Source organism: Lagenorhynchus albirostris, chromosome 2, assembly GCF_949774975.1.
Source record: "Lagenorhynchus albirostris chromosome 2, mLagAlb1.1, whole genome shotgun sequence".
In the NCBI taxonomy this organism is placed as follows: Eukaryota; Metazoa; Chordata; class Mammalia; order Artiodactyla; family Delphinidae; genus Lagenorhynchus; species Lagenorhynchus albirostris.
This window is the reverse complement of record NC_083096.1, coordinates 40,159,679-40,173,425: the sequence shown is the minus strand read 5'-3', so window position 1 is coordinate 40,173,425 and position 13,747 is coordinate 40,159,679. Positions and strand designations below refer to the sequence as shown.

The window sequence follows — 13,747 nt, the reverse complement described above, 5'->3', positions numbered from 1 at the left end:
TTCCCTCAAATGCTGACTTTAGCCTATTGAAGCGCCACAGATAAAGTGACTCCTTTGACTACTGAAAATAAAGGGAGGAACTCTGCAGACCAGGTGCTTCACACAGGGCTTGGCAGGAGTGAATAAATAAGTGTTGGCTGAATGGAACATCTTCCAGGTGATGGATGTGTTGGCTGAATTGAATGTCTTCCAATCAAAGGCATTTAAAATGTGCTATTCATATTCTACAAAATAGCTTGAATTATTTAGAATGTCAAAACGGGAAAGGGCAAGTTAAGGAAATTAAAGAGAAAAGGGGTATAAATGGAATATTAAACCTTTGAAATTCAAAATTAAGAACCTGGTTATATATCCTTGAAGTCCTCTTTCCTGGCTTAGCAGGGAAGTGGGAGGGATGAGCTTCAGGGATGGAATAAGCCTATGCTTTAATACTGTAACACCTCTCATTTGTGTTGTACATACTTGCTGTAGGCATACTGATCCAAACAAGCTGCCTAATGTTTTTTTAAAGGCTGACTTGACTTTACATAATTCTATAACAACCCTTACACTTTTTAGCATGTGCTCAAACGTAGCTCAGAAATAAAACAGGTTTTTCTACCCCTTTAGATGACAAAGTGAGTCCCTTATAGCAAGCTGGGCTTGTATTCCTGGCATTGGATCTAATGAAGTATTTGACTCACTTCACATCCAACAAAATGTTGTTTGGCTTGCTTATAACGTGCAAACAATCTCTAAAGAGTACATGCACAATGCAGGTTTTTCCACAGTTCCTAGGAATCTGATGCGTAAGCGGTTAATCCGTGATGTGGCATGATCCGAACCGACGGCAGGCAAAGGATCTCCTATGGAGACCTGTGTGGGAAGCGGTGTGATGCTCAACGGGGCCAGCATTCAGCCCTGTATATAATTACAAAGCAGATACCTGTGCTGAACTGCCACAAGGAGGACAAGAACTCAGGTTCTCTAGTACGACATCCTCACTCAGTTTCTCTTCTGATGCACCTCTGTAAAATGTTGCCCACACCACCTAGCTGTGGAACGGATTCTCTCTGTGAGACTGCTTGTCCTTTGCTTTAAGAGCAGTGTGAGAGGAAGTCCTGTCCCTTTTGGAACTAGGAAAAGCAGAAGAACAGACCTAAGAGCAGCAGTGTGTCGGCTACAACAGGCTCTCAAAAAGCATATGTTAAACTGCTGTGACCTATACAAGATAATTGCCACTGGTTAATTTCAAGGTGAGGGTTAAAGCAACTCACACACACACACACACACACACACACACTTAAAAAGAAAAAAGTAATGTCTAGACATGCATATTGCACAATTGAGGTTTTAAAAAATGCCTCCTACACAGGGTGTCCCAAAAATCTTAAAGTTTTAAGTTATTAAGGCTGGGGATAGGGATGGTGGGCTGAACCTGCCTTCTGCCACCCCAACGGGGTAAGCTACACATGATTCTGATTTATCACCAACTGAAAGCGCAGCCTAGATTAAGAGACATTTTAAAGGACTAATTAGTCAACCCTTGCAAAAGTAAATTAAGGGCCTGTGTTGAAACAGCCAAACGGAAACTCTAATACAGCTTTGTAGCAAAAGTGCTTGGAGTGTATTCAAATAGAAAACCTTGGGCTGGAAATACTTCTTTCTAAAAAGAATTACACCACCCCACCCTCCTTTATCAAGTAATCCAAGCCACCTTAAACACTCAAGGTCTGATCAAGCAAGACATATTTTATGAAAACCTCTTTCAGCCTGAACTAGATCATGTCCTTGGGAATAAACAAATTTTATTCAATGAGCAAGTAGAAGGGATTCTTGATTACTGCTATAGTTCTTTTGTGTAGACAGACTGCTTCTAGGTTAATGCAAAAGCTCAGAAAAGAACATCAGATAAGGTAAAAGGCTTTATTATTCAGGAGCAGCTCAAAGTCTGACACTGACACAAGCAGGGATAATTATTATCTCATTACATTTGACCTTTGGCACCCATTTGAAGTACTAGTTTTCCAAGTGGGAATGTTACACTCAGTAGACTCTCAGCACAGTTTCTGACAGCCACATTTATCCCCAATTTTACTCAGCAGAAACTGTCAGATGAGCAGGGATACAAAGAAGAAAACCACCTACTTTAGTTCTCTTTTTCATGGATCCTTTTCCCCACTGGCTTTCAAATCAAGAAAGATAGATTGCATTATTGGCAGGTATTGGTCATAAATAACACCTTCCCACAAACACACAAAAATCAAACATCAAATATAAGTAGAGTTCTTAAATATTCAGTTAATGCTACGGCATACTTTGTTTCGAAAATAGCATTTCTGTGGCTTTCCTTTATTTACCTTTCTCCTTGGATAAAACCAGGAGAACCCATGCTTAACTGACCCATGCAGTTCTTGTTGTTACACCTTCATTTATAAGAATCAAAGGAATTAAAGAGTTATCATTAAGAATAGATTTTAAAATGATGACAAAAGTATGAATAAAGTCTACACAGTCCTCAGGGATGTGGATAAAATGAATCAAGTTTCATGACTGGAAGAGGACTCCCTTCCAAGGACATAGTACATAGAAGTACACGGAGCTTGTTTCTATAAGGTTACAAAGGGCTAAAATATAAAACAATGGTTCATTTGAAGCTGATTGATACGTAACTGTTAAGGTAAGGGATACTCAAGATATTTTGCACACTATTAACTGAGAGTCAGTCTGTACACTCTCTCTATTAAATACCTAGAGAAAATTCTATGATGTTTGGCTCAGGGCTCTACTAGAAGATCATTGCTTTTTCGTATATAAAGAGAATCCAAAAAATCAAGTTAAAGTCAAGATTTACTCTTTAGGTTCTGGATTTTCAGTTAAGAACTACCTACTTTTATAAAAATATCAATAAAAAATCATTACTTTTTCTTAAAATCTGACGACTTCTTTTTTAAAAAAGTAGCAGCCCCTAGAGAACTGAAGACTGAATTCAAACTCCAGCTTCAGTGACTACTGATTCTATAAACATCTTCCTCCAGTAAATGGCAAAAACTATAACCTTTTCTAGAACGTGATGTTGGGTTGGAAACATAGTAGATTGCTTGGTAAAAATATGAGAACCTTAGATCTCATGTGGGAGATATATACGGGGGAAAAAAAGACAAACATTTCTAGTGTTCTCCAACGAGCTGATATTTATCACTGCTTTTAAAATAAAGATGATTTTAACTTGAGATTGTATTTTAACACTGAATCAATATAAATTTGCTTATCTAAACATCACATTTTACCACATACTTAAAAAACCCCACAAAAATGTAGTGAAAAGATTATATATATTTTATATGAAACTGTATTTGTTGGAAGCAGCAGAGACCCAGGGTCCTCTTCAGCAGCTGACCTTCACAGACAGGCCTCCTGCTGTGGCCTGCAGATACTTTCCACTGTGCCCAGAAAGTTTCAGAGTAAGAGAGACAACACTTGTTTTTTTGCCTCTATGACATGGGATGTCATTATTGTAGGGAGGATGCATAATTTAAAAAGTAAAGACTACTCATTCAAAATGTTACACAGTGACAAACTTACTTTATGAAATTTAAACACAGCATTCATTCCGAGGAAGCTGCACGGTACACCATGGCAGTAGAACCAGGCTAGGTAAATTTCGGAGTTGAAAGGATTTTCTCTAAAAAGGAAAAAACGGTAGCTTTCTTAAAACCAGAGTTACAGAGTCACTCTGTTGAATTTTTTATCTTGTTTTAATGGGTCAAAGTTCAGTTAACTCACTCAGATGAGAATCTATAATTCTGTTGACTGTTCTGGACTACAGTAGCCATCTTGGGACTTTCTATGGAAATATGTACAGATTTTCCGCATGGAGCTGGGAGTAATGGTGACCTAGAAGAAGAAAGTTTAGATTCTAAAGATTTTCTAAGACAAAGTTCAGCTGTTACCTCAGCAAGTTATCACTAAGGGTATTTTAAGTTAGGATGCCTAGAAATTTGCTTATTTAGTCAGATAGATTTCAGTCTCAAATACTTTGATGGCAATGTCTCTTTTGGTTGATTTGTACTAAATACAGAAAAATTTAAGGCAGCATGCAAGGAAGGAGGAAACAGATTTTTCATGTGAACAGAAAATATTGCCAGTTAAGCCTCGTAATAGGAACCAAAGAGGTTACAATTACCATCCTCTCTGAAATACGTGAGTAAATCACCCTCCCAAATTTACAAACGAGATAGGTATTCAAATGGCAGATACTACCCTTTTCTGAAGTCTACATTATCAACATATACATAAAGAAAAAAATTATTTTAAAGAAACTTAAGCTTCAAAGATTGAAATTATAAAGCCAGAAATATTTTGGACCAGCACACTAATTTTTACAGCCTTTAAGGTGTACACATTCATGAAAACAATTTTTTATTGAAATTGCTTTTCTGCTAACACATAGCTTGGACTAGCTCCCTGAAATAAAATTCCTATGATAATAGGAATTTTAGCTAGGGGCAAAGATCACCTACAGGGATAATTTTGAGAGAAAAAAGGAAAGACTACTTATAGTTTTTTTTTTTTTTTAATATTCTGTAGCAGGTCTTGGAATTTGTGTTTGAAGTAATCTTTAAAATATTTCTACCACCACCATATGATGATAAAGCAATAAGACAACTCATCTGCAAGCCAAGAAATGGACCCTCACCAGGATGAGAATAGCACCTTGATCTTGGACTTCCCAGCTTCCAGAACTGTGAGAAATAAATGTCTGTTGTTTAAGCCAAAAAAAAAAAAAAAACTTCCAGTTTATCTTTCCTAAAATTATGGGATAGGCTTCATGACAGTAGGAGGGGGATATGAACACTTATTAAACTAGAACTGGCCTAAGGTTATCTAGCTTCTGCCCTTTAAATGGGCAGATGTTACTGATCATGACTCCTAAACTGGGTTTCAATCGTTCTTCCACCTTCTCCCTAACACAGACAAAGAGCTACTATGAACAACAGGAGAAAATTCCTTCACCCACCTCCATCCTTAACTTGCAAACTGAGTAGCAGAAGCTTTCTATTCCCTTTGAGTGGTACCCATAGCTCACCCAATGCTCACAGCTACTTCTGCCTCCACCATGAGTCACTTGGTTTTCAAGGTTCACAAAGCTATTTCTGCCAGCAATATCTGTTTTTGAAATTATCTAAGTTAAATAAAAAGATAAGTAAAGTTAAACTGAATGTTTAAAAAAAGGCAGATACAGGTGAGTTGCCAAAAATACCGGTGTGAGCAAGATGATCGTAAAACACTGGGGAAAAATCATAAAAATCTAGGATTCTTCACTTAAGTTGCTTTGTAAGTATCTTAATTTTGCTTTATTTTAAATAATTATAAGCTGTAATTACATATTGAAAATCTATTTATGGATGTTGGCAACTTGTCCATGAATTACAGCTTTGTCTATAAAAAGGGGAGAGAATCTATAAAAAGAGGCTGCAGGGGCTGGGGGGCAGGGGAGGGAATAATGTCAAACAAAGGAGAGGGAAGATATTTTTGAATTGACATCCTGGAGGATGAAGAAGGCTTTGATGAATCAGGCAATGGGGCTGAGGGGTATGGACCTTGACAGATGGGATTTTTTGTTTTGGCGGTACACGGGCCTCTCACTGTTGTGGCCTCTCCTGTTGCGGAGCACAGGCTCTGGACGTGCAGGCTCAGCGGCCATGGCTCACGGGCCTAGTTGCTCCGCGGCATGTGGGATCCTCCCAGACCGGGGCACGAACCCGTGTCCCCTGCATCGGCAGGCAGACTCTCAACCACTGCGCCACCAGGGAAGCCCGACAGATGGGATTTTAATGGAAGTAAATAGGGTTGCCAGATAAAATACAGGACACACCCAGCTACATTTGAATTTCAAGCAACAAATAACTTTTAGTATGAAAAACTTTTAGTATAAATATGTCCCACGAATATTTGTCCTGCATTTTTATGTGCTAAATCTGGCAATCCTAGGAATAAATAGATTTACTTTAAAAAAAAAACCAAAACATTCTGACTTTTGAGAAGAGATCTGTGCCTGCCCTGGCCAGTTGGGAAATGCATCTTCTACCACTGCCAACTTACCGGGCCTGGAGAAGTCTTTCCACTCTGCTTCCTAGGGTTGGGGGTCTGGGATGATGGACTTCGTGGAGACGAATTCTCAGCCTTCCGTTTGGCTGCCATGGCCAATAACCAGTTTTTATTCTCTGGGGAGCTATTCTCTTTGCCTACCACTTCAGAGCCTTCTCCACAAGATCCCAAAGGAAGAGGTAGCGTTCCACAGCCTTCTGAAGCATAAGGACTGGCAGGAGAAGGAGGCTCTGTGACACTCATACTAGTCCCTTCAATCTTGCTTGGTTTGGTAGGACCTAGAGAGTCCTTACCAAGGTCTTCCTGGTTACCAGCAAGGCAGCACAGATCCAAATGAAGCTTTTCAACTGGGTCATCAAGCTCAGTCACACAGTTGCAACTCTTTACACACTTTTGTTTCACATTCTCCAGACAACTTGAGTCTAGCCTCCTCTTTACTCTATTTCTAGACTCAGAGCAAGCCACTGCTTGGGATGATTTCAGGCTCACAGGTATAAGGGCTTTTCTTGGAGACATGATCTTGGTCTCAGAAGCAGGTGGAGTCATGGGTGGTGATAAGGAAGGTGTCCGGGTCATCCAGTTCCTAATGGACATCTTGAAAGATGAGGGTGGCTTGGGAGAGACAGAGGACACGGAGCCTCTTCTGCTGATGGGAGATCGGGTCTTGGCAGGAGGGGTTTTAAGAGAGAATGTGGCAGTATTTGAAGGAAGAGGGAGGTCTCCAGCACAGCTTGGAGCACAAGCTGCTGATGATGGGGAGGAAATGCATGGACTGCTCTTTACTCTGGGGGCTTTGGCAGGAGTACTCTGGCTACTTGTCACTGTTACTGAAAAAGAAAAGAGGGTCACAAAAATCAGAAGTGAAAGCCATAGAATACCCCCAAGTTCTCATCAAGGAAAATTATAGCTAACTTAATCATCCAGGGGTTGATTTCCCAGTGAGCAGATCACATAAGTCATTTGATTCTTACTGGACCCTTTTAGCATTTTCCTTCCCTTTTCCTAACTGCCAGCCCCCCAAACACCCTGCTGTAAAACACATACTTGTAAAAATCTAGAAATTACAGAAAAAATTTAACAGCATCCAAGTGAACCACTTTTAATGTTTTTTCTATACTTGTGCATGTGATATAATACATCTCTTTTTTCTACACAAAAATGGGACCATGATGTACCAAATATTTAGTAACCTGCTTCATAACATATCATGAACATTTCCCACATTAATACAGATTTATATCACTTTTAACAGCTACAAAGTATCCTAAGGTAACAGTAAGACATTAGGATTGTTAATGATATTTTGTTTTCATAAGTAAAGTTGCCATTAGCATTCCTGTGTATACTTCTGAGCACAGGGCAGAGAAGCACCGCACACTAAGGAGCATACAGGTCTACAATCTGACACAATCACTATGTGACTTGGTACAACCGTTCACCTCTGCCTCGGTTTCCACATCTATTAAATGGAGATAGTTTTTAATCTCCATAAGAAGTAATTCCATCAATTACTTGTTATCAGGCCTCATGTGGCTTTCCACCTTAATTTACAATTTATGATTTTCCACAAGCCAAAGAATGTCAAAGAACATTTCAGAAACTCAATGCACGCTCTCTGTAAAGCAAATCAAATAGTGGATAGAACTCTTCTCTATGTGTCCTGTCCCTTGTTTACAGGCAATGACAAATACTTCAGGCAAATTCTTATAAACTGGGACTTCCCTGGTGGCACAGTGGTTAAGAATCCGCCTGCCAATGCAGGGGACACGGGTTCAAGCCCTGGTCCGGGAAGATCCCACATTCTGTGGAGCAACTAAGCCCTTACACCACAACTACTGAGCCTGAGCTCTAGTGCCTGCGAGCCACAACTACTGAGCCCACGTGCCACAACTACTTAGCCTGCACTCTAGAGTCTGTGAGCCACAACTACTGAGCCCGCATGCCACAACTACTGAAGCCCTTGCGCCTAGAGCCAGTGCTCTGCAAAGAAGAACAGCCCCCACTCGCCACAACTAGAGAAAGCCTGGGCGCAGCAACAAAGACCCAACACAGCCAAAAATAAATTAAAAAGAAAGTTATAAAAAAAAAGACTACAGCAAGCACTTGAGATAGAACAGGTAAGGTTTCCTTCTCTTTAAGATAATCATTTTTGTCACTTAGTAATACTTGACCAGAGGTTCTCAATCTGGCTGCATAGCGGACTTAATGTGGAGCTTTATAATAATACAGGTACTTGGCCCCTACCCCAGGCCTACTGAACAATTTCTGGAGACAAACTTTTAAAAAGTTCCACAAGTGGCTATGATGCACAGACAAGGCAGAGAACCATTTGCCCTGACGGTGCTATGAAATCTCTGGCTGAAACAGTGAAAGAATAGTAAACAACAGAGCAGGTGCTGACTGCGAAAAGTAGGACAAGGTAAAAGGGGCCGTGCCTTGGGATTTAAAGCCTTCTAGTTACTAGGTTAAAAGGGCCAGAAGAGAAGACAGGCAGTCCAGGACAGCAGTGAAGGATTGGGGTGGCAATTAGAGGCTTGGGAAAACATAGGAACATAATTTTCAAAACGGCAGTGTGATTAGCAGCAGCCAATCCATTGCTGCAAGTTGGCTTACAGGGCCGAATGGCCAGTGCACCAGCCTTTGGCCCTTGCGTCAGGTTGCTGCTCTGTAGTGCTCTTCAGAGTTAACTCTAGCATCACCCAGAGACAGAGAAATCTAGGTCTAGCTCCTGGTCCAGGCTTAGTTTGAACTTCGCTTTGCTGTGCTGGGTTAAAGGAGGCAGTACTACAAGGTGCTTCCAAGCATGAGCTTTAGAATCAGACTGCAAGGGTCTGAACTCTGATTCTACTATAACTTCACAGCTGTGTGATCTTAGGCAAGCCTACGTTCCTTGAGTTTCAGTTTTGGTTGTTTGGGGAATTAAACGAGATAATCCAACTAGGTCCTTAGAACAACTGTATTAATATTCAATAATGGCTAAATGTTATTAGTATGGTACAAATTTGGTCAACGTATGTAACTTTTTTGTGACTTGACCTCCAAAACTAAGAATAATTAATGACACACTAAAAACACCTAGTTAGGGACTTCCCTGGTGGTCTAGTGATTAAGATTTCACTTTCCATCGCGGGGGGTACAGGTTCGATCCCTGTTCGGGGAGCTAAGATCCCACATGCCTTGTGGCCAAAAAACCAAAAAACATAAAACAGAAGCAAAACTGTGACAAATTCAATAAAGACTTTAAAAATGGTCCACATCAAAAAAATCTTAAAAAAACAAAAACACCTAGTTAAAAGAAACATAATTTTCATCAAAAATGTTAAAATGTTTATAGTCATTAACACAGAAATTCCACCTCTGGGAATCTATTTTAATGGGAGATGGGGACCCTAAATTCAGAAAAAAATTTTTTCCCACAAAACACTGGAAATAAAATGTCCAACTACAATAGAATAGCTAGGTAAACTATGGAACATTTACCCAGGGGATGATTCAAAATGTTTTGCTAAAAAGGTAACACGGAAAGTGCTTAGAATATCATGTTCAGTGAAAAAAATCCTCAAGAAACCCAAATATATCTGTAGTTTAACTATGACTGTTAACAAGAAAATCTCTATGGATAAGGGAGTAAAATCTCAAAAAATAACTCTAAATGTTAACTGAAATTTTCTATGAGTGGTGGCAATGCTGATGGCTTTTTCCTCATATAATTCATTTTTGTTTTTCAAAATTAGGGAGCAAAAAATACATATAAAGACAAGGCAGCAGAGGGACTTCCCTGGTGGCGCAGTGGTTAAGAATCCACCTGCCAAGGCAGGGTACACAGGTTCGAGCCCTGGTCCGGGAAGATGCCGCGGAGCAACTAAGCCCGTGCGCCACAACTACTGAGCCTGCGCTCTAGAGCCTGTGAGCCACAACTACTGAGCCTGCATGCCCCAACTACTGAAGCCCGGGTGCCTAGAGCCCGTGAGCCTAGAGCTCGTGCTCCGTAACAAGAGAAGCCACCGCAATGAGAAGCCCACGCACCGCAACGAAGAGTAGCCCCAGCTCACCGCAACTAGAGAAAGCCCGCGCGCAGCAACAAAGACCCAACACAGCCAAAAATAAATAAAACATTAAATTACTGAAAAAAATTAAAAACAAACAAACAAACCATATGACTGGTTAAAACCAACTTTCCACCTACAGTGTACCTGTACCTGTGCAGCAGATGCACAACCATGCTGACTGCTCACTTTCAATGAGTGAGTGCCAGCCTTAGGTTGACTCTTATGCCCAACATCATATTTCCCTGGTCCATTTACTCTTCTATTCTCTATATGACTATTCCAGACTTTCTTTTCTCTCCTCAAATCTCTATCACCTCCACCCCTCATCCTTATTCTCAGTTGATGATCCTCATTCCTATCTAAGAAAATAGAAGCTGTCAGAACAGTTGGAAACTTCCACAAGTTCTGACCATCCCATTTATCCACCTACCTTCACTGTGCCTATATTTCTGCCTTCTGGTCACTATGGATGAACTATCTACACCCCTGACAAAGGACTACTCTTCAACATGTATATTAGATATCATCCCCTCACTCGAGGACACTGGTCCAGCAAACTTCCCTGCATCGATTTTCCCCTTCACTATAGGATCCTTTCAATCACATACAAAATGCTATATTCTCATTAAAAACAAAACAAGGGGCTTCCCTGGTGGCGCAGTGGTTGAGAGTCCACCTGCCCATGCAGGGGACATGGGTTCTTGCCTCGGTCCGGGAAGATACCACATGCCACAGAGCGGCTGGGCCCGTGAGCCATGGCTGCTGAGCCTGCGCGTCCGGAGCCTGTGCTCCGCAACGGGAGAGGCCACAACAGTGAGAGGCCCGCGTACCACAAAAACCAAAACAAAACAAAACCAAAACAAACTTCAACACAGCTTCCTCCTTCAGCTACCACTTCATCTCTCTTCTTTCCTTTCTAGGAAGACTTCTTGAAAGAGCCTTCTCTTCTCCCATCCTCCTGAACAACACTAATCAGGCCACCAACACACCACCAAAAACTGCTCTCACTAAGGTTGCCTGCACTGCCAAACCTAAAGGTCAGTTTTTAGCCTTCATCTTACATTGCATGCCAAAAACATCTGATCTTTCTTAGTTTACAAAATACTCTTGGTTTTTCTCTTACTTCTCAGGTTGTACCTGCTCCTTCACCTCTCCAATTTCTAAATATTAGGATGTTCCAAGGCTCAGACCCCAGACCTATTCTCTTTTCCATCTATAGCTACCTTTTACCAATATGATGATGAATCCGAAATTTACAACTCCAGCCCTAAATTTCAGAATTAAACATCTAACTGCCTCTCTGACATCCCCACTTAGATGTCTAACAATATCAAACAACATATCCAGCTGTTCCCTCCCCCAAACCTGTTCCTCCTGCAGTGATTCCTATATAGGTTAACGGCAACTCCACCCTTCTAGCTTCTCAAGCCATAAATTCTGAAGTTATCCTTGATAACTCTCCCTTACGTCCCACAGCACATTCTATTGGCTCCATCATATCCAGATTTTGAAGACTTTTTGTCCCACCGTTTGCTACCTCTTTGGTCTAAGTCAGCATCATGCTTCCTGCGTTATTTCAATGAGTTTTTAAATTAGCTTGCAGCTTTTACCCTGATCCCCTTACAATTTGTTTTCAACACAGAAGTTAGAATTATCAAATTAAGAAAAGTCAGATCATACCCTTCTCTATTCAAAACCCTCCAACAGCTTTCTGTCTGTCAGAATAAAAGCCAAAATCATACAAGAACCTTATTTTCCACTACTATTCCCCTCTTCTCTTTTGCCCGCTTTAGCCACAGGGACTACAGCTACATTAGCCTCTTTGAGGAACACAAAATATGCCAGGCCTGCTCCTGCTTCAGGGCCTTTGCATTTGCTGTTTTGTCTGCCTAGAACATTCTCTAAAATATCCATATGGCTTACTACTTCATTACTTCAATTTTTTTACTCAGATACCATCTTTTCATTGAGGTCTCCCTGGGTACCTAATTTAAAATTTTAACAGCATGCTTTGCTATTCTCTCATTCCTTCTTTCCTTTTTCCCTAACCACGTATTGTTATCTGACAAATTTTACTTCTTTAACTTGTTTGCCGACTCTCACACTAATATGTAAGCTTCATTTACATCTTTGGGATTTTGAATCTTTTGTTTATTGTAGAATCCCCAGGAACTTAGAACAGTGCCTAGAACATAGTAGATGTTCAACAAATACTTAAAAAATAAATCTACTGGTGTATTCCAGTGCCTTGTGTAGATGATAAACATAGTAGTGTTCAGAAAACATATATTAAAAAGAATGTCAATGAGACGGTGCTTTCCTCTGAAAACATACCAAAATAAGATCAAATCTAGCTCACCATCTGCACTACAGAACTAAATCAATCAAACCATTAAAAAACTTAGAAAAATGCACGGGATCCTTACCTAGGTCGGCTCTCGCCTCTCTCTTCTTCTGAGAGGCCCAGCCCACTACGGAGAGTTTATCTCCTCCTGATTTCTCTTCTAAGTCTCTATTCAAGCGCCAGACTTTCAGTGTATTGTCATCAGAGCAGGTAGCAATCTACAGAGAACCAGGAAGGGAGTTAAGAAGTTTCAATCAAAGATTCACAACAAAGTAAAAAACAGGTATGTCTTAAGGGCTGATGATTAGAGAATTATTCTGCCTGATGTAACAGGATATAGAAAATGTTATCTGAAAGGTCAGATACTTTCATTCCTTGCTTTCAGGAATCATTCCAGATTTCCAAAGAAGTGAATCCTTTAGTTTCTTCTTTATATACATTCTGCTGGTATGACTTTTGTGACCAGTCATTTCTTAGCTACCTAAAGCTCTACTATAAAACCAGGTTCATTTCATTTTATTCTCAAGAAGTTGGGCAAGTCATTATCTTTATCACCTTCTGTGTAACTACAAAACATGTAATTAAATTAAGATGTCATTTTTACTCTTTCTCTTAAAAGATCAGTCAGTGTATGTCACTGACATTTAATTTGTATGACTTTCCTCTGACTTCCTCAAGTTCTGGCTTATTGTTAAAGTAATGGGATTATTCCCAAGATCTGATTTAGTCCATGACTCTAGTATGCTGTGGCAAGTAGTATGAAACCTTTCCCTAAGATTCTTTTTCAGATAGGTAAAGGAGCAATCTGGGAAAACGACACGTTCACTAGACTGAAAAAAGTTAAAAATAACTTTTGCCCCTTTAAAAATATCTAACCATTCCTGATCTTGGTCCCAAGCCTTTTATGGCAGAGAAAGTCCAGCTTGAAGAGCTTGTGGCAAATGGCCACTGGTACCAGAGCTATTCCCCAGCATTTGTTTATATAATTTCTCTATTTCAGTAACTAAAGAGAGAGGAAAAAAAAGAACACACGTTCTCTTAAGTCTTGGTCCCCAAGAGGCTGGCAGCTTTTTCCTTTCCTCACTGGGAGGCCAAAAGAAGACACACATATTTAACTGCTCAAAAGAAATGCCTGGAATCCCCAGTTATTCTATAGTCTATAAACAAGTTATTATTTACAGAGCAACTACTAAATCTGAATGTCTGAAAATTTATGTTCTTTATCTTATTTAATTCTCACAATATAAAAAGGCTTGTACTCAAA

At 40.1% G+C, this 13,747-nt stretch overlaps 1 protein-coding gene across 4 annotated transcripts in view; it reads right to left on the bottom strand.

Annotated features, from left to right (window-relative positions):
* Nucleotides 1-1,908: 1,908 nt before the first annotated feature.
* DTL (denticleless E3 ubiquitin protein ligase homolog) overlaps nucleotides 1,909-13,747 on the bottom strand; it is a 39,950-nt gene continuing 28,111 nt past the window's right edge. The window contains exons 13-18 of one of the 4 annotated variants that reach the window (XM_060142124.1): nucleotides 12,566-12,701; nucleotides 6,085-6,917; nucleotides 4,696-4,724; nucleotides 3,766-3,876; nucleotides 3,565-3,664; nucleotides 1,909-2,164 (exon numbers count right to left, since the gene is read on the bottom strand). In XM_060142124.1, the coding sequence (XP_059998107.1) occupies nucleotides 2,129-2,164; nucleotides 3,565-3,664; nucleotides 3,766-3,876; nucleotides 4,696-4,724; nucleotides 6,085-6,917; nucleotides 12,566-12,701 (1,245 nt within the window). In that variant the 3' untranslated portion in view covers nucleotides 1,909-2,128. Of the gene's footprint in view, nucleotides 2,165-3,530; nucleotides 3,665-3,765; nucleotides 3,877-4,695; nucleotides 4,725-6,084; nucleotides 6,918-12,565; nucleotides 12,702-13,747 lie in introns of those variants that run through there. The other 3 variants (XM_060142126.1, XM_060142127.1, XM_060142125.1) reach the window with 3 other exon arrangements.